Source organism: Arvicanthis niloticus, chromosome 5, assembly GCF_011762505.2.
Source record: "Arvicanthis niloticus isolate mArvNil1 chromosome 5, mArvNil1.pat.X, whole genome shotgun sequence".
Classification (NCBI taxonomy): Eukaryota; Metazoa; Chordata; class Mammalia; order Rodentia; family Muridae; genus Arvicanthis; species Arvicanthis niloticus.
The window spans coordinates 25233744-25254708 of NC_047662.1; the positions used below are offsets into that span (position 1 = coordinate 25233744).

At 48.7% G+C, this 20965-nt stretch overlaps 1 protein-coding gene across 5 annotated transcripts in view; it reads right to left on the reverse strand.

Moving 5' to 3' along the window:
- The window catches only part of Sync (syncoilin, intermediate filament protein), a 32179-nt gene extending 13803 nt beyond the window's left edge, over nt 1-18376 (reverse strand). For 2 of the 5 annotated variants that reach the window (XM_076934147.1, XM_034502245.2), the window contains exons 1-4: nt 17897-18057; nt 11304-12453; nt 1115-1239; nt 879-955 (exon numbers count right to left, since the gene is read on the reverse strand). In XM_076934147.1, the coding sequence (XP_076790262.1) occupies nt 879-955; nt 1115-1239; nt 11304-12453; nt 17897-17946 (1402 nt within the window). In that variant the 5' untranslated portion in view covers nt 17947-18057. Of the gene's footprint in view, nt 1-878; nt 956-1113; nt 1240-4391; nt 7108-11303; nt 12454-17896; nt 18058-18202 lie in introns of those variants that run through there. The other 3 variants (XM_076934148.1, XR_013110443.1, XM_034502246.2) reach the window with 3 other exon arrangements.
- Nucleotides 18377-20965: the final 2589 nt, after the last annotated feature.

The following is a 20965-nucleotide window of genomic DNA, read 5'->3' on the forward strand; positions in this document are numbered from 1 at the left end:
TGTTAGTTGCTTTATACATTGACCAAGCAGTAAGTTTGGGCTCTACAGCCTCAATTTTTTTTTTTTTAAATGAGTAATTTAGCCCTCTTGTTGGCCTCTTTTTGTCATTCTGAACTTGATAGTAGGGTTGCCTTTTGATCTGTACCAAGGAAACTTGAGTGCCACAGTGTTGGAAGGAGTGTGTATGTAAAACCTGTATTTTGGGTGTTTTAAATATTTTATGTGTGAGTGAATGCTTTGCGTGCATGTGTGTGTGTGTGTGTGTGTGTGTGTGTGTGTATCACATTTGTATTTGGAATCGCTACAAAGGCCAGAAGAAGGCATCAGATCATCTAGAACTGGAGGTACAGACTTGTGAGCTGCTGTGCAGGTTCTGATAGCCACTTCTGTGTCCTCAGCAAGTGTTCCTAACTACTGAGCCACGACCAGCCAGTAGATGATGTAGCTATAATTTAAAAGTTCTTAACTGAGCACTGGTGGCTCAAGCCTTTAATCTCCACCCTCCAGAGGCAGGCAGATGTCTTGAGTACAAGGACAGCCTTGTCTCAAAAAAAAAAAAAAAAAAAGCTCTCCAAATCAATTATGCTTGACCTTAGATATTTGAGAGACATATCCTTACTTAGTATCCCTAAGTTATTTGAAAATTTAGATGTAGCACTTAGGAGGCTAAAGCCAAGAATTCTGCCTCAAATTAAGCCCATCCTCGTCTACATAGTGAAACTCTGTTTAAGGGGAGCCAGTTTTAGATACAGAGGCACATGCCTGTAAGAGGATTCCAAGCAAGAGTAACAGTAAGACCCTCCAGAGTAAGGCATTAGTGTTGTTGTGGAAGCAGTAACGACAAGCACACACCACTGTCATCTACCCACAAAGATCACCTGGGGATTGTGCCTCGACTCCACCTGCCTGAGAAGTAGGTGCATCAGCCTGTTCCAGACTCTTGGGTAGCATAGCCCTTTAAAAAGAGAGAGCTGTTTTTCATCTGTTCATGGGTGGGCACATTTTGAAAGTCGTTTCCCCAAATGATTTGTTTTCTTTAAATGCAATATTCCCTGGACCCTCCCACCATCCTTGGTTTTAGATTTAAGAGACTTGCGAAGCAGAGAACACTGACTTATATGTGGAAAGCTCTTCTGCGAGGCTTGTCCTCAGCCGCTCCATCTCCTTGTTCTTCTGTTGCTGAACTTGCACCCCGCTGCGTAACTGCCTCTGTCTCTCCTCCATCTCCTCCAGCTGCTCCTGCACAGGATGGCCAAATACTTGTGAGCCAGACAATAAGCACCTGGCAGCTGCTAATAATAGAACTTGCATGTTGTACTCTTGAGTTATCATCATTTGGTTTTGTTGGTTGGTTTTTGTTGTTTTAAAACATGTTCTCACTATCTGGCTGGCCTGCAACTCTTATGTGTAGGCCATGCTGGCCTCCAACTCTGATCTGCCCCCCTCTGCCCCCTCAGTACTAGGATTAAAGGCACACACCACTGTGCCCTTCCTGTATCATTAAATATAGCGGTATCAAGCACTGGTAACATACACCTTTAATCCCAGCACTTGGGAAGCAGAGGTAAACCGAGGCCAACCTGGTCTACAGAATGAGTTCTAGTTCTAGAACAGCCAGGGGCTACACAGAGAAACCCTGTCTCAAAAAACTGGGAGAGGTGGTTGGCTTGAGCAATCACTTGGTTACCTACATCTTGACAGGGTGAAAAGGTGAGGGGGCGGGGGGGGGGGGATGGCTCAGCTGTTAAGAGCACTTGTTGCTCTTGCAGAGGACCCAGGTTTGATTCTTAGCACCCACGTGACTCAACCGTAGGTAACTAGGCTCCTGTTCTGAGTCCCTCTCACCTCTCTGGGTACCAAGAATGCATGAAGTGCACATACAAACTTGCAGGCAAGACAAAGTGAGCAAATTAAATAAAAGGTGTATTCAGGGGGTTGGTGTTCTTAGTGCTTTATCAGTTGCAACATTCCTCATTCTTTCTATTTTAAGAATATAGTAAGGTATTTTTAGCTTGTGGGTTGGAAGTTTTGTTTTTCAGAAAGGATTTATCTGCACTTCATACATTATTGTGATTCTTTAAGGTTTAAAAATCATCTCACAACTAAAACCAAAGGTAAACGTGAATAAAGGAGCTAGAGTTACAGTCCTGGGGTAGAGCATATGCCTACACTGTAATGAACCAGCACTGGAAGGAGAAATGATTAAGATGTGGTCATGGTGGTACACTCACTCGAACACTCTGTAGGTGGAAGATAGAGGACCTGAAGTTCAATAAAAATCCATCCTTGGCTATGTAATTTTTGGCCAGCTTAGGCCACATAAAACACTGCCTTTTTAAGAAAAAATAAAGTATAGGATAACAACTTGTGTGGTGCTGAGGATACCAGCTGAGTGCTATTTGAGTCTTCTGGTAATAAGGGAAAACGGTCAGCGTGTCTGACTTGGCTGCTAGCTGGCTTGGATCCTTGGTGATTGGGGTGGAACAGCTGGGGATGCAGCTCACTTGGCAGACTGCCTCTCTTCACACAGCCCTGGGTTTGACCCTTAACAGAGTAAATTAAGGGATATGTATTTTGGAGGTGGAGACAGAATCAGGTTCCAGGCCAGCCTAAGCTATGTGCAACCTTGTCTCAAATAATCTGCGAACTTTGGGGACACTGGGTGTTGGTGTGTGTGTTTGGGGATGGGGTAGGTAAAAGGATGGTTGGGAAAGACTGAAGATCAGTTTTGGGTGTGTGTTATTATTAGAGGGCTTTTCGGATTTGAGGCAGCTTTGGTATTGTACTGAGACACATAAGTTGTGATGCTGGACACTTGCTGAAGCCTGCCTTTAACCAGAAGTGTGTCAAAAGATTTTTTTTTTAATATTTATTTTATGTACATGAGTACACTGTCGCTGTCTAGGACACACCAGAAGAGGGCATCAGATCTCATTACAGATGGTTGTGAGCCACCATGTGGTTGCTGAGAATTGAACTCAGGACCTTTGGAAGAGCAGTCAGTTCTCTTAACCACTGAGCCATCTTTTTAGTCCAAAAGATTTTTTTTTTTTTTTTTTAGTGCCCAACCCTGCTTTGGGGACTACAGAGATGTGGCATTTGAAGGGAGGCATTGCTGTCCGAGTTTTGATTAAGGCACAAGAGTACATGGGTGGGTGCAATGCTTGCCTGTAATACCAGAACTCTACCCAGACTCAGAATCAAGGTCATCCTTCACCACAGTAAATTAAGAGGCCAGCCTGGAGTCTAGGAGACCCTGTCTCAAAAAAAAAGAAAAAGAAAGGAAAGAAGGGAGGGAGGGAGGGAGGGAAAGGAAAAGAAAAAAAAAATGGCTTGATGTGGTGATACCCACCTTTAACCTCAACAGATTTCTGAGTCCAAGACTAGCTTGCTTCACATAGTGAGTTTCAGGACAGAGCTATGTGGAAGACCTGTCTCAAGAACACTTTAAAAAATACTGTCTGAGGAAATTGCTTAGTCACTAAAGTGCTGGCCACACGATATGAGAGCCTCAGTTAATCCCCAGAGTCCATGAGGGAAAACACTGATGACATGTTCACACTGGGAATTCAGAAACAGGCAAGGAACCAGGGAGCTCTCTGGACAGTAGCAGCCATCATCGGGCCCATGAGAAGGAGCTAAGGAGCTAGGTGGAGCTGGCCTCTTTAAGGGAACATGGGCAGGTTGATGGAAGAAGTCACTTGAGTCAGTGAATTCCCGGCCAACCAAGGCTAAGTAGAACCTGTTATTAAAGAAGGAGTGGGGGAGGTCGCTGCTGGAGAGATGGCTCAGCAGTTAAGAGCACTGACTCTTCCAAAGATCCTGAGTTCAATTCCCAGCAACCACATGGTGGCTCACAACCATCTGTAATGGGATCTGATGCCCTCTTCTGGTGTGTCTGAAGACAGTGACAGTGCACTTATATACATAAATAAATCAGTCTTTAAAAATAGAAGGGGAAAGGGTGTTAACTTGGAGGGAGGGTTGGATGTTTGGGTTGGTTTGAGTTTTTGTTTTTTGGGTTTTGTTTGTGGGTTTTTGGTTGGTTTCTGTGTTCCTTACTGTTCTAGAGCACACTTTGTAGACCAGGCTGGCCAGGAGTTCAAGATATCTACCTGCCTTTGCCTCCTGCGTACTGGGGTTTAAAGCATGCACCCCCACTACCCCTTAAATACTGAAATGGCTCAATGTTTAAAGCAGGACCCACAGTGTTCAGAGGACCCACAACATCTGTGCCTCCAATTCCAAGGGATCTGGTGCTGCCTTCTGGACACTTTGGTACACAGACATACATACAGGCAAAACACCCATACACACAAAATTTTAAAATTAAATTTAAAAAAGCACACAGTGCTCTTGCAGGGAATCCAAGTTCAGTTCCCAGCCCTCACCTCAGACAACTCATAACTGCTGGTAACTGCAGCTCCCAGGGATCCAGTGACTGACGTCTGTGGCCACCTGTACCGATGTGTATTTACCTACCCAGACTTACACGCTCATAATTAATAAAAAATAATTTTAAGAAAGTCTTAAGACTAAGCCAGGTGCAGTGGTGTATGCCTTTAATCCCAGCACTCAGGAGGCAGAAGCAGATGAGTTTGAGGCTGACCTGGTTAGTCTACAAAGCCAGAAATAGTAAACTTGCCATTAAATAACAAAAGGGAAAAGAAAGCTGGCTAACACATGAGCGTGGGACTATGGGAAAGTGGCTCACAGGGATGACAGGTGTGTATGTGAGTTATATTAGTTTATATCTGAGTCCCAATCAGATGGGACTGACTGATAGTGTTCTCAGAAAATCCCTCGCCCCTCCTACTGTGTCTCAGAAATCTCCTTTTCACCTATGGTGTAAGCAAAGCCAGGCTCTCTCAGCCCACCACCCAGGCTGCATAACAGAGATGAGGTAGCAGTGTGACGCCTGCTCCTTTTAACATTAACTGTAGCCATTTTTTATTCAGTCTCCAGTTTGTTCATACGGTGAAATTAAGTTCAGGTTTTCACACTCGGCTTCCCAGAAGTAATATCCATCGCTGACACTGAGAACTCCTAAAAGGCCATAGCACTACGGTCGTATTACTTCGGCTCTATTGTTTCAATGCTCTGAAACTCCCCCGTTCACCACCTGTCCATCACTCCTCCTACCTCACTCAGGACCAATCAGCTCAAAAGTCAGCTGATAATTCTCTGTCTAGTTAGCAAAAATGTATGTAGTACTGCCTCCACTCTTGCCTTCTGAACTTCTGAACTTGGTTTTTCCTATTAAAAAAAAAAAAAAAAAAAAAAAAAGCAACAACAACAACCCTGCCCTAAGAACAGGTTTGTATCACAGTTAGGCTCCGCAGCCCTTTTTTGTGATCCTGAGCAATTAGTCTCGGGGTGTGCCTTCAATACACTATTCTTGCTTAATTGAGATCAGTGTTCATGTGGTTTGTGTGACAGTTCCTGAACCCGAACACCAGAAGCTGTTAATTCCAGAGGCTAGGGCAGCAGGATCAGGAGTTCCAGACTAGCCTGAATACGTAACAAAACCCTGCTTTAAAAGAAATAAAGGTAGCCATGTGGTGGTGATGGTGGTGGCATACACCTTTGACCCCAGCATTCAGGAAGCAGAAACAGGCAGATGTCTTGAGTTTGAGGTCAGCCTGGTCCCTGGTCCACAGAATGAGTTCTGGAATGACCAGGGGTACACAGAGAAACCTTGTCTACAAAAAGAAAAGAAAAGATGTGTACAGAATCAAGTGGTTCTCTGAGAGTTCGAGGTCAGCCTGATCTACATAGTTAAAGCTTAGTCAGACTATAAGAGAGAGACCCACCGGGCAGTGGTGCAGTGGTGGCGCATGCCTTTAATCCCAGCACTTGGGAGGCAGAGGCAGGTGGATTTCTGAGTTCGAGGCCAGCCTGGTCTACAGAGTGAATTCCAGGACAGCCAGGGCTACACAGAGAAATCCTGTCATGAAAAACCTGAGAGAGAGAGAGAGAGAGAGAGAGAGAGAGAGAGAGAGAGAGAGAGAGAGAGAGAGAGAGAGCCCAGTCTCAAAAAATAAAGAGTATATAAGTATTAGCCTGGCACTACCACAAGAGCTTTACAAATACCTAGCTCGTTCTATGCAACCCTATGAGATGCCTATCAATCCCATTTTTAAAATTATATTAATTCATCTGTACCTCAGTGTATATATGTGCACCATGTGCAGGTAGTATCTAGAGAGGTCAGGAGAGGTCATGGATCCCCTTGGAGCTGAAGTTAACAGAAATGTTGCAGGATATTTGATCATCTTGTAAACCCTAAGATTGTGTTATATACTGAAAAACTGTTCTTAGTTGTGGTGTGGCTCAACCCTTAGCACACACACCTGTAATCCCAAACAATGTGGGTAAAGCTGGTGTGTAGAAGGAAGCGCCCATGTTTGAAAGTGATGGTTATTCAAGTGGCAGAAAAGTGACAAATCAAAAGAAAGACTTGACAGAATAAGTAAGACATAGGATCCACCCCTCAACTCTCTTGTGGAGAGAGAAAAGGGGAAGCTACTTAAGAGAGCAGTGCAGAAACAGAAAAGAGAGGGAGGAAACAGTTTTACCAGGACAGTTAGAGACAGGTTGCAAGAGAGAACAAGCTAGACACAGATTAAGACAGAATGAGCCAGAGAAGGAGGAGTCAGAGGATTAGAACCGATCGACAGAGTTAGTTTGAGGTCAAGCAGAGCAATTCAGTCAGAAGCCAGGAGAAGCCAGACTGAATTAGCAGGCTTGGAGAGGATCTGAGCCAGAGCAGCTGATGTGAACCAGCCAGCCGTTATTCAGAAAGAACTAGAAAGGGGTGAGCTTATTCAGCAGCAAGTCTCAGAGGCTGAAACATTCTGGGCCTAGATTAGATTGTACAGAGGCTAGAAGCTTCCAGGACTAGGCCTACGTTAGCAGATGGAGGCAACAAGCCTCCCAGACATGTACTACAGGAAGGTGTAAACTGCCCATCGTCTCTACAGGAAATTACGTCGTCCGTCCGCAAGATCAGCAGCTCTCTCAGCCACCAGACATCTCTCCAACCGGAAGTCCCACTTCCTCTGCTTCTTGGCCTCTTGGTTAAAATCAGATGTGGTCCCGGTTCACCTGTGAGGGAGCGGAGGCAGGATTTGCCTTGGCTCCAAGCTCACATTCCTCATTACTCTGCTGCTTCCCTGAGCAGACTCTTGTGACCTCTCTGTGAAACCCGAGAAGGGCAGGCTGAAGTGCCCTGGCACTCCGCAGTTGGAGAAGGACAGCACTGCAATTCCAGGCAGACATTGACACGTTCTAAATAGACATTTACAAAAACAAAAGCATGAATGCGGGGAGGGGGAGCTTGCTGGAAAGAAGGAGGGGCTGGCAGAGGTTGGGGAGAGAAGAGCGGGGAGGATAGCTGAGATCAGAATTATACATGTATGAAATCGTCAAAAGAATTTTTTTTAGCATATTTGGAGTGGAGGGGGAGGGGTCTGTGACTTCAGTAAAAACTTGGGCAGGGAAGATGGCTCAGCAGTTGAATACGTGGTACAAATGCACGTTAAGTATAAGTTCAAATCCCCAGAAGTTTCATAACAAGCTCAAATGTGACCCCCCCCACACACACACACACACACACACGCCTTTGGTCCCAATACTGGGGACAGAGAGGGGAAGAGCAGCTACTGGCATAGCTGACAGAACAGGACACCCAGTCAGCATGCACAGGTGAACATAGCTACACACAGGCATACACACAAAGAAAAAGAAATCCTTCCGTAAAATCACTCACATCTCCCACTCCAGCCCTGCCTGTCTGCTCATTCCTTACGGCTCAGCCATACTGAGCTCGCTTTCCATGCTCTCAGATGAGCTGTCCCCTCTGCCTGGAATACTTTTTACCTAACCAGTCAGTGAACACATTCGCGGCTCAAACGAAACACTTTGTGGAGGGAAAGAGCATGCTCTACGTCACTCAGGGTTACGCGCTCAGGTCACCGCTCCAGAATGGCAGAATGCTGAACCAACAGCTTCTCTGTCTCCCCTCTCTGCACACTTTTCAAACATTTCATACCCGGCAGAGGTATAAAGTAAAGAACTCTGTAGAGAACTTTCTAGTACATATTAGCTATTGTTAATCCTCTGCCGTCCCTCGTGTTTCCCTAGGCAGTGAGCACATACAGGGGCTACTTCCTCAGATGGTTCTGGGCTTAACACATTGAAGCATGTTCATTGAGTCTAAGACGCTCACGTTTATCCATCTGGAATCAAGCAACCTTTTTTCCCTCTTTTCTTTTCCTCCCTCCCTCCCTCCCTCCCTCCCTCCCTCCTCTCTTCCTTCTCTCTCTCTCTCTCTCTCTCTCTCTCTCTCTCTCTCTCTCTCTCCCCCCCCCCCGGAGTTCACCATACAGACCAGGCTGACCTTGAACCTTGAATTCAGAGATCCACCTGCCGTTGCGTCCTGGATGTTGGTATTAAGGCCTTTTTCGTTCTATGTGTGCAGTGCTGGAGGTCAAAGCCAGGGCCTTGTGCATGCACCTTAGCACTGCTACATCCTCAACCCAGGAAGCCTCATTAATGTCAGTGCTGTTGGATTTTATGGAAACGTTCGTTTTGTCTGGCATCCCTCCCAGACTGCAAACTCTGAGAACAGCAACCTCATCCCTGACTGTTTCCTGCCTTTTCTTGCCAGCACCTTAGCCTCCATTATACTAGTCCTGGAGAAACTGTGAATGGATGGATAATGGAGGCGGTAGTGTCGACAAACGGGCTCTAAGAGCACAGGCGCAATCTAAGAAGCTCGGAGCAGCCTTGAAAAGTAACCAGAATGAAACAGGGTGAGTCACCTGCAAACACCATTTAGGAGTCCTCTCAGAAAAAAAGAACTGGGATGGGCATGGTAACATAGGCTTTTTGTTTGTTTGTTTGTTTGTTTGTTTGTTTGTTTTTGTTTTTCGAGACAGGGTTTCTCTGTGTAGCCCTGGCTGTCCTGGAACTCACTCTGTAGACCAGGCTGGCCTCGAACTCAGAAATACGCCTGCCTCTGCCTCCCAAGTGCTGGGATTAAAGGCGTGCGCCACCACTGCCCGGCATAACATAGGCTTTTAAACCTCAGCACTCAGGGGGCTGAGGCAGGAGAATCAAGAGTTTAAGCATGCATAGAGCTGGATAAATGGCTTTTGCAGAGGGCCTGCATTCGAGGGATCCCCATTGGCAGCTCTCAGCCACCTCTGAGTTTGGCTCCCGTGGACCCCATGCTTCTGAGGGCACCAGTGCTCGCTCATGTGCACTTACCCAAGTGGGTACTCATGACCTGAATAAAATAAAATCTGAAGCCAGTGGGGGGGGTGGTGAGCACCTTTAATCTCAAGATCATGAGTTCAAGGCCAGCCTGCTGTACAGAGCTAGAGGACAGCCAAGGCCACACAAAGGAACTCTGTCTCAAATAAATAAATAAATAAATAACCACACACACACACACAATAAATAAATAAATAAATAAATAAATAAATAAATAAATAAATAAATTTTTTAAATCATAAGGGGCTGGAGAGATGGCTCAGCGGTTAAGAGCACTGACTGCTCTTCAGGAGGTCCTGAGTTCAAATCTCAGCAACCACATGGTGGCTCACGACCATCCATAATGAGGTCTGATGGTCTCTTCTGGGGTGTCTGAAGATAGCTACAGTGTACTTACATATAATGGATAAGTAAAAAAAACCTTTGGGCCAGAGTGAGCGGGGCCGGAGCAAGAGGGAGAAGGGAAGGGGGGAAATCATAAATACTATCTAATAAGACACTGGGCACGGGAGATAGACAGGAATATCAGGGGCTCCTGCTTTGAGGCCAAGCTGAGCCACTTGAGACCCTGTCTGCAAATAAAACAACACGTGGTTGTAAAAGACCCCACAGGAAAGTCTCCTCAGTGTGCCTCGAAACACGTAACATTGGCCGGCTGTGTCCCCTAAGCTTCGTGGCAGAGACTAGGAGATAAGTAAAGATAGCCCCTGCCTTCTGCACACCCAGCCTGCAGCAGCACACGCAAATGTTTATTCCCTCAGTATTTATATCTTACTCTGTTCTAAAACAGGGTTAGAACTGGCTCACACTTAATCAGAAATAACTCCAATACAAGGGATATGGTGACATGTACAAAAATGGAAAATGCTGAGAACCCAGCCCCTGGACAGCTTCAAGGTGGAGGCTGGATCGGAGGTTCTGAGGGTCAGCGTGCCCAGGAGAGCACAGAATGAGCTCCTGCACTGGGCTGCTCTAACTCTCTAGCCAAGCAGGAGTCACTGTTCAGTTAGACTTGAAAAGGAAGCAGGGAAACACTTAGGGCTGGCCAGACCCAACTTCAAGCAGCTTTGCTGATCCTCAGTTTCATTGTCTATTAAAAAAAAAAAAAAAAAAAGATCCAAGCCATGTATTCAAGCCCATTTTACCCTGGTAGCATAGGCCTGTAATCCCAGCTACATGCGAGGCTGAAGAAGGAAGATCTCAAACTCAGGGCCTGCCTGAGCTACTGAGTGAGTTCAAGACTAGGCTAGACAACTTAGATCCTGTCTCAAGTTAAAAAGAGAACTATGGGTAAAGCTATGGAGAGCTTGACTAGAGCTTGTGTGAAGTCCTAGGTTCAGTTCCCAGAGCCCACTCCCTACCCCTCCACAAACTGCACTACCACACACACACACACACACACTCACACACACTCACAGAGGGAGAGAGAGCTATGTAAACAGACTAAAAATACCTGTTAAATCCTAACCCTGGCCTAACCAAATGAAATTAATAAAGAACAAAGGAAAAAAATGAGTTGGGGGCAGGGGGTGGACCAGGAGGAACAGAAGGATGGGAGGCTGTGGTCAAGATATATTGTATGAAATAATAATAAATAAAATTAATAATTATTATTATAATAGAATGAATAAATGAGCCCAAAGAACAGGTTCTTCTCTAGTACTGGATGGTAAGTAACCCTTAGCCCCAAAGACATTATTAGACCTATCTGGGTGTGGTGGAGCCCACCTTTAGTCCCAACACTCAGGAGGCAGAGGCAGGTGGATCTGGAAGTTTGAGGCCAGCCTGGTCTACAGAGTAAGTTCCAGGACAGCCAGGGCTACACAGAGAAACTCTCAGAAGGAGAAAAGGACATCAGACTTCCTTTGAGCTAAAAGATGTCACTTCTGCTGGATATGGTGGCACACACCTACAGTCCCAGCACTCAGAAGGCTGAGGCAGGAAGGTCTCAAGTTTCTCAAGGTCTCCAGGCCGACCTGAACTACATAATAAAACTCTGTCTCTTGCACAACCAATGGGCCTACCCTGTACTGCTGAACCTCTTCGTCTCGTTTTTGCCTCACGAGCGTGATCTGGTCCTCCAGGTTCCTGTTCTGAAGTTGGAGCTGCCGGGCCTCTGCTTCCAAGGGCCTCAGAGCCTCCCTCATCTCCTGGATCTCCGCCTGGGTGTCCTGCAGAGCTTTGGTCCCCGCCTCTTTCCTTTCCAGGAGCCGAAGCAGCTGAGGTTCATACTCCTCCTCCAGGCCCTGGCGGCTTTCTGCCATGAGATTTTCAAACTGTGTCGACAGCCGTCGGCTCTCCTGGAGAAAGTGCCCATCGCTCTGGGTTGGGGGTGCTTCGAGTTGTTGCTGCAACTGCTCCTTCTGCTTCTGATAGGCATCTCGGAGCTGGGTCAGTTCTCCAGAGAGCTGGGCTGCCCGAGTGGTCAGCGCTTCCCTGCAATCGGCAAACTGAGCCACGTCCTGCTGGCGGCACTCCAGCTGGTATTGGTAAGCCACGCACTCCTTGGTCACCTTGAACAGCTTCTGCTTCACCATCCGGATCTCCTCCCTGAGCCCGTCCCTCTCCAGCTCCGCCTGTGCGTGCAGTTTGTAGGCAGCCAGAATGTCCTGGTGGACTTGCTGCACCTCCTGCAGGGCTGGCTCTCTGAGCAGCACTAGCTCGTGGATGAGCTGGTCCCTCTCCTCTTCCAGCTGAGACACAGCTTGTACACACTGCTGGAAACGGCCTTCCAGCAACTCCAGGTCCTCCACGCTGAGGTCCTCCTCTGCGCTGGGAATCGGTTGAGCTGGAAGGCTTTCCTCCATGGTCACCATTTCTCCCTCACCAGCAGTTGGGCTCTTAGCTGACTCCACAGGCTGCTCTGAGAATTGTACCTCATCTGGTCTCACGGATTCCTTCACAAACAGCGTCTCCTCTGGACTCACAGGCTCTTCCGGGTCCAGCGCCTCGTCCGGCTGCCTCAATTCATCGATATACAGTGTTGGCTCTGGCTTCTCAGGCTCCTCCTCCTCATAAAGACTCTCTTCAAAGTCCCCCGATGCCCCCAGATAGAGAATGTCCTCTAGGTTCACAGTCCCCTCCAAAGACAGAGTGGCCTCTGGGTTAAAGGTCTTGGCCTCCTTCGGGGATTCTGAGTCCTGGAGAGGAAAACTGGCCTCCGTGTGTGTTTCCCTGCAAGAGAAACGACAGGCCCGTGAAAGAGCAGCCTTTGTCCCACTGATGTGTCAATGGCCTCCACCTCACGGTTCTCTTACCTATTGTGGTGGGTTGAATATGCTTGGCCCTTGGGAAGTGGCACTATTAGGAGGTGTGGGCTTATTGGAGGAGGTGTGTCTGTGTTAGAGGAAGTGTGTCACTGTGAGAGTGGGTTTTGAGGTCTCTTCCTATGCTCAAGCTCCACCCAGTGTGGAAGAAACCCTCCTCCTGGGTAGAACTCTTAGCTCTTCCAGCACCATGTCCGCCTGGACGCTGCCATGCTTCCCGCCATGACGCTAATGGGCTGAAGCTCTGAACCTGTAAGCCAGCCCCAATTAAATGTTTTCCTTTATATGAGGTCATGGTGTCTCTTCACTGCAATGAGACGCTAAGACGCTGCTCCCCTCCCCAATCTGCCTCTTCCTCACACAGCCCACCGTTTGCATTCCCTGACACCACAGCATCACTGGCTAGTCTCTGCTCTCCTTAAACTCTCAAACACAGTTGGGTGTTCCACGGTTCTATACACGTTCAAGGGCAATTGGGACTAGACTGTCCCCTCCCCCCCCAAACAAGGAAAGACAACTGTGATAGTGCCTGCCTGTAACCCCAACACCTGGAAGGCTGAGGGAGGAGGTCAGAAATGCAAGGCCAGCCTCAGCTACTTAGTGAGTGGGAGACCAACCTGGCTTCGTGAACACCTGCCACTCGCCCACAAAAAAGGGGAATTCAGTGAGTGGCTCAGCAGATGCAGGCACTAGCCACCAAACCTGATAAACTGAGTTCAATCCCAGGCTTCCAAATGGAGAGAGCCGATTTCTACAAGTTGTCGGAGGAATACACACACACACACACACACACACACACACACACCAAATAAGTGAATAGGTATTAAAGGGGCAGGGGTGGGGCTGGAGGGGCGGGGCTGGAGGGGCGGGGCTGGAGAAATGACTTAGTGGTAAGAGCTAAAGAGTACTAGCTGCTCCTACCAAGGACCAGAGTTGGGTTCCCAGCACAACCACCTGCACCTCCAGCTCAGAGCTGGGGAATGGGAGGATGCCTCTCCTGGCCCCAGGCATCCCTCCCTGCCTACATGCCAAAAACAAATTTAAAGTTAAATCTAAAACCAAATAAAAGCCCAAAACAAATAAACAAACAACCCAGTGGGCTGCGAAGATGGACAGTAGAGTGCCAGCTTCCCACACACAAGCATGAGAACCTGAGTGTGGATCCTGGCAGCCCTGTGAAAAACCAGATGCTGTGGTAACACCTGTAAGCCTCCCACTGAGTAGGCTGAGACGGGAGAACCCCAGAGACTTGGTGTAGCTTAACTGGTGAACCCCAGTGAGGGATCCTACAGAAAAGTCGAGGAGGACAGGCAGAATTGCATGGCCTCCACACATGTGCACACATATGTGCAAACACAAGAACACACGCAAGTAATAGCTGAGGCTATAGCTCAGTTGGCAGAGTGTTCATGTAGCATGTAGGACGCCCTGGCTGTGATTCCTAGCACTACAGAAAGTCAGCTGTGGTAATGCGTGCCTATCCCATAACCCCGTCGCTCAGAAGTTCAAGGTCATCCTCACCAGCATAGAGAGTTCAGAATCAACCTGGGCACTCATATAAGTATGTGTACACATGCACACCTATGCAGATGGACTCCAAACACTAATGTTGAGAGAATCTCGCTGAATAGCTTTTCTCCTTTATTCACTGGGGAAGGGTCTCTCAACCAAACCCAGAGCTCACCAACATGGCTAATCTTCCCAGCTAGCTTGACCTGGGGAGCCCCATCTCTTCCTTCTAGAGCTGAAATTATAGGTGGTCTACCTTATCCAACCAGTAGTGAGCCATATCCCCAGCTTCATGAGAACTATAATTTGGGGGCAGCTGAGCTTGAGGTACCCCAAAAGCACCAAATAAAGATAATCAAAACCAGCCAGGCAGTGGTGATGCACGCCTCTAGTCCCAGCACCTAGGAGGCAGAAGCAGGGGGATTTCTGAGTTCAAGGCCAACCTGGTCTACAGAGTGAGTTCCAGGACAGCCAGGGCTACACAGAGAAACTCTGTTTGAAAAACAAACAAACAAAAAGACAATCAAAACCTATTTTCTCTCTGGGGGAAAAATGGGTGGAGCATTCTGATGCATGTCTTTAATCCCATGTAGAAGCAAGGGCCTCCCTGTAGGTTCTAAGCCAGTCTGATCTACATGGCAAGTTCCAGGCCAGCCAACATAGTGAGACCCTGAGACCTTATATTAAAACAAACAAACAAGAACAACAACAACAAAGTGAATGAATGAGGTGATTGTTGAGATCTGCTTCAAATTTATATATATTTTCTACATTTTATTTAATGTACACGTGTGTGTGTGTGTGTGTGTGTGTGTGTGTGTGTGTGTGTGTTGGGAGGGGTGTGTGCATAGTGCAAACGTAGAGGTCAGAGAGCGCTTGTGAGAGGCACTTCTCTCCTTCCAATGCTGGTTCTGGGGGTGGCACTAAGGTTATCAGGCTTGACCTCAGCTCAGCTGCCCTCAGACTATAGTTCTCCTTGCCTCCGAGTCAGGTCAGTTAACCGGAAACCAGCACTCAGTTTCCGGCTACATTTAGCCACCTCCCTGCAAACTGACCTTTACCACAGGACGCCTCCAGCCCGCCCAGCCTTCTCCATGCCACTGTTAGGGCCCTAGTCCAAGCCGTGGTCTGTTTACTTTGTTTTGTATCGGCCTTTTTGGTTTGTTTGTTTGTTTGTTTGTTTGTTTATATTGTTGTCTTTAGCCTTGGCTGTCTTGGAACTCACTCTGTAGACCAGGCTGGCCTCAAACTCACAAAGATCTGCCTGCCTCTGCCTCCCAAGTGCTGGGATTAAACGTGTGCACCACCATGACTTGGCTGCACCAGCCTTCTAACGGGTCTCCTTGCCTCTCTGTAGCTAAATCTAGCCGTAATTTACTGTCTACAACATAGTTGCTCCATGTCACAGTTGCAAAATCTTTGTGATAGGGTCTTGCTATAAAGCCCTAGGTGGCCTGGTACTCGCTATGTAGCCTTAGCTGGCCCTGGCCTCTTTTTTTTTTTTTTTTTTAAATATTTTATATGTATGGATGTTTTGCCTGCATGCATGTCTGTGTACTACGTGTAAGCCTGCTCCCCTCAGAGGTTAAAAGAAGGCATCAGATCCCCTGGAGTTATGAATGGTTGTGAGACACCATGTGGGTGTTGGGAACCCAATCTAGTCCTCTACAAGCGCCACTAGTGCCCTTATCAGCTGAGCCATCTCCAATCCCAGGCCTGGAACTCTTAACAATCCTTCTGCCTCAACCTCCCAAGTGCTGTGATTACAGGCACAAGCTATCCGTGCCCAGCTCTCAGAATCTCAGAGATGTGGCCCTGAGATACAGTTCTTAGTCTCAGCTCACTTTCCTCTTGCCATCTGCCCAGTGCCTGGCAACCCAGAACATGTGGCAACTCTTCCCACCACCCACTCCGAGCCCACAATATCTAAAGGGGCTAGCTGGAAAAATGCAACTTCCTGAATACCAGTCTGCCCAAAAACACCAACCTGAGCTACCATAGAAAGTAAAATTGCCTGTACTGGGAAGGAGCAGCTGCTTGCTCGGACAGCTGGGCCCACCTCTGCTGCTCGGCCAGAGTCCCTGCTTTCCCTCTGCATCATGTTCCGCCTTGGAATGACTTAACCACTATTCTAAGCACGTACACGAATACTCACTTGTCGGCTGCTCTTCTGTTACACCCAATGCAGGGGCCGGCAAGCCAGAGGGCACGGAGCAGAAGGCTCACCTCTCACCTGAGGTTCTGTAAGTGGGGGGAGCCTGGAGACCACTTAATGGGTACCAAGCCCCATTAAGCACAAATCTAAAAGACTCTGAAACATCTTAGTCAGACCATCTTTCTAGGGTTACAGTTGAGACTGGGGGGGCAAGCACTTGCCTAGCATTCAGGAAGTACTAGGTTCCTTTCCCAGCTAGAAACAATACTCTGTTGCTGGGCAGTGGTAGTGCACGCCTTTACTCCCAGCACTTAGGAGGCAGAAGCAGGTGGATTTCAGTGAGTTAAAGGCCAGCCTGGTCTACAGAGTGAGTTCCAGGACAGTCAGGATTAAAACAAGTAATTTAAAAAAAAAAAAATCTGTTTACTTAACAAATGTCTAATATCCTCCAACTCCATCTACCTGGTACCATATCCCAAACAATAGCCACTTGTGTCTTCAGGACATTCTGAATGCAGGTCATATTCACGAGTAGTGACTTTACGTTATGAAGGGACGTTTGTCCACTGGATGAGCGCGATCCTCCAGAGGACAGAGCTACTTGTGGGGCCCTTGGAAGGCAAGAAGAAAACAACTGAACTCCTAGGGGAAACGTGCCCAAGGTCAAGTGGCAGGTCTATGGTATAGAACCCAGGCCTCCCTTCTTCCTGGCTGCCACACCAACCTGGGTACCAGAGGTCCTCAGCTAACTGCCTCTCTACTGAGCTAGCAAAGAAACAGATTACAGGAGGCCAAGCAAGAGAGGGACAGTGCCCGGCTGGAACCCCTGACTTCAAGGCCTCTGCCACTCTGTCCCTATACCAGAGGACTTAGACAATCCTTTCTGTATGCTGTCCATCAGACTGTGACTTGGATGTGTGTGTTACATGTCATGCAAACAAGAGTTCATGCCTGGCTTCAAGCTTATTAGTGTGTGTGTAGAGAATACAGGCAAAATGTGTTAAGACCCAGCTTAGTGCTGTCTTCTCATGTGACAACAGGGGTACCAGGAAGTGTTCCCATAATTTGATACACTGGGAAGTCCCTGGACCACAATGTGACCTGGGGCAAAACGACTCCACAATCCCCAGTGATAAAGTTGCAATGTGGACAGCTGTTGGGCTCAGCCAGGGCCCGGTGCTAGGACGGGAGAACAAGCCCTCTCTAGGCCTCCACCCTGAGCCACACCAGGCAGAATGAGCTGACTGAACAGACTCAAGTTCAAGCTGGCACGTGCCCAACCCTGCACCAAGTGGCTCAAATGCAGTGAATTCTCAAATGCTTTCTCCCTAGCCCCGCTAACAAGTGAATGAGAAACAACGGGAAAAATAAGACTAAAACACAAAAAAAAACCAAAAACCAAAAAACTTCTACTCTTTGGTCAGTTAGGCCAAGCACACTTTAACAGGTTGCTAGCCTGAAGGGATGAATCACACTCAGCCTGTGGAAGGAGTAACACAGACCACCGGAGGTGTCAGGTCCCCAAGCCAGGGCCTCCCATCTCCCTTCCCCGGTGGCTCCGCCCAGTGCCACACCCGGGCATGACCACTACCCACAGCCAAGGGAAAGGGGCCGAGGGTCGGAGATGGGAGCCCACCCAGCACCCCCTGTCCTACCGGGCGGCGACACGGGCCCTGGAGGATCCTACCTCGCGGCCCGGGCGCCGTCCCCGCCGCGCAGGGGTTCCGGGCTGGCCATGGCTGCGCGACCCGGGGCTCGCCCGGAGCGTTATTAATAGCCAACGCCGTCGGCGATTGTGCCCGTGCCGGCGCCCGCCGCACTGCCAGCTGCAGCGGACACCAGATCCCGGCGGCCCCGGCGGGACGCGCCCACTTGGCCGGACGAACACCCGCGGGAGGAGGGCGCGGGCCCCGCGGCCCTGGGGGCGGGGAGAGGGTGGGAGGCGATGGGGGTGGGGTGGGATGAGGGGGCGGCCCAGCGGCACTTCGCGAACCTTCCTTCCATCTCTCCACCTTTCCTTCTGGCCCTGGTTGCATGGTGAGGAGAGGAGGGGGCTGTTCGGTGCCAAGGGAGCAGCTCCCGAGTTCAATCCAGGCGGGAGGAAGGTTTACTGGTGGGGTACCCGGAGGGACCCAGCGCCGCTCGTGTCGGCGCCTTGCGAGCCCCACCCGCACAAGGGTTTGGAGCCGGGCCACCTTCTTGGTGGCCCGCAGCTGTCGTGAGGGGGTGGGGCAGGACGCCTGCTGGAGAAGGGGCGGCGGGGATGTTAATCGCCACACCCCATGCGTCTGGAGACAGCTGGGGGCCACGGCTGAGGAAGAACTGCAGAAAGGCTTAAGGCAGTAAAGTTGAGTCTGTTTAATTCTGGTCTCTTCCCCTCGCCCTGGGAGGTTCCTTGGGGTCTTCTGAGAGCTCCACTTGTAGCTCCTGCTTAGCCACTTCTGTTGTGTTTCAAGGCATGCACCCACCCCTAAGTCTTCGGCCTCCGGTGTCCGGGTTAGATGAAGGCACTCTCCCCCTCCTCCCTGGTCCTCTTCCCAGACCTAGGCCCCAGGCATTCTTGCTCTGATTATTTTTTTCCACTTAGTCCCTGTGTCAGGGAGGAGGGCTTTGATTCAATTGCAGAAGAATGCTGTGCACCCAGCAGCCGGGGCCAGAAAGCTGGACAACCGTTTAATCAGATCCTTAGAGCATCTTAGGGGATGGTGAATGAGGAGTGATGCCGGTGTGCTGTTGACTGGGTAGCTTGTGTGGTGTGTTCCATGTGCCCACAGCTGGGAACATCTGGAGAAGGTCCTGTGTGTGCAGCAGGAGATGGGTCTAGGGTTGTATCCCCAGTGTGACTTCCTTCCTGTCCTGGGTGGACGTGTGGAAGTGCAGATCTTCGACGTGAGAGCAGGGTGATTGTGCCAGGTGTGAGTGTCCTGAGGGGAAGGGGTGCTGGCTGCAGGACTACGGACCAGGTGTATGAGCTTGTGATTGTGTGTCTGACTGGGCTGCTATATGCCAGTGTGGCAGCTGAGGGGTAGGGGTAGGTGTGTGTCTGTGACTGTACATTCTCTGGGAGTGCCTCCCGGGGCTGTGTATTTGCATCTTTTGGTAGACTTCAGGGGGAGGAAGCAAGCGAAAAGCCCAGAGCAACCCAATATACCCATGTAAGGTCTATGGAAGAAGAGATTTGGAGGCAGCTGGTCATTTTCTGACTTAGCCCTGAAATATTCCAGGGGAGGATGTTGGCAGGGCCTCCGGCTCCTTGCTGGACAGCTGTTGCCAGTCAGAGAGAAGGAAGGGAGCAAGGGCAAGGCCTGCCAGCCTGCTGTTTACCCAAGGTGCTAGGCAACAGGCAGCAAGGGTGGCAGTCACAGGGGCTGCCTCTTCCCTTCCAGCCCCCTTGCCCAGGAGCTGGCAGAGGTGTCCCCAAGGCTGCATCCTTAACTCCTGGCAGCTCCCACTAAGCTCCTTAGTGTGAAAAACAATCCCTACTAAGTCCCAGAAACTCCTTCAGGCTTGGACTTTGTCCTTGCTGTTGTTTATGTCAGATTCTACTGTCCTTCAGAGCTCAGTGCCCATGTCTGTCATCTCCATAGAGAAGCATCCCACATGTCCACCGTATCCATCACCTTACTTATCCTTTGTTCAGCAGCAGGTAGCACCTTAGGAAACACTAGGGTTTATCTGGGGCGAGAATGATGGTCCAGTTGTTGGGGGTGTGGGCAGGACTCATACTAGGCAGCTCACAATGGCCTGTAACTACAGTTCCAGAGGGACACCACACTTCTGGCCTCCTCAGGCCTATGTACTCACTCACACATAGACATACAGATATATAATTAAGAAAGATACATCTCAAGCCAGGCCTGGTAGCCTTTAATCCTAGTTAGTACTAGGAAGGGAGAGGCAGGCAGATCTCTGAGTTCGAAGCCAGTCTGGTCTACAGAGTGAGTACCAGGACAGCCAGGGCTACACAGAGAAAACCTATCTAGAAAGAAAGAAGGAAGGAAGGGAGGAAAGAAAGAAAGAAAAAAAGAGGGCTGGAGAGATGGCTCAGCAGCTAAGAGCACTGCTTGTTCTTCCAGAGGTCCTGAGTTCAATTCCCAGCAACCACATGGTGGCTCACAATCATCTGTAATGGGATCTGATGCCCTCTTCTGGTGTGTCTGAAGACAGCTACAGTGTACTCATCATATATATAAAATATTAAAAAAGAGAAAGAAAGAAAGAAAGAAAGAAAGAAAGAAAGAAAGAAAGAGGGCTGGAGAGATGGCTCAGTGGTTAAGAGCACTGACTGCTCTTCCAGAGGTCCTGAGTTCAATTCCCAGCAACCACATGGTGGGTCACAACCATCTGTAATGGAATCTGATGCCTTCTTCTGGTATGTCTGAAGACAGCTACAGTGTATGCATATATATAAAGCAAATAAATAAATAAATCTTTAAAAAAAAAGATGTAGAACACTTAATATATTAAAAAAAAAAAAAAAGAAAGAAAGAAAGAAAGAAAGAAAATCTAAAAAACCCAACTCAATAGTGTTCATTTGCTTTGTTTGTTTTGGTGTTTGCCCTTGTTTGTTTTCTGTTTTTGTTTTTCAAGACAGTGTTTGTGTAGCCCTGACCATCCTGCAACTGGTTCTTTAGACCAGGCTGGCTTCAGACTCAGGGATCTGCCTGCCTCTGCCTCCCCAGTGCTGGGATTAAAGGCGTGGGTCACCACTGCTCGGCTCATTTCTGCTTCCTCCACTAGAATGGAAGGTCCTCAG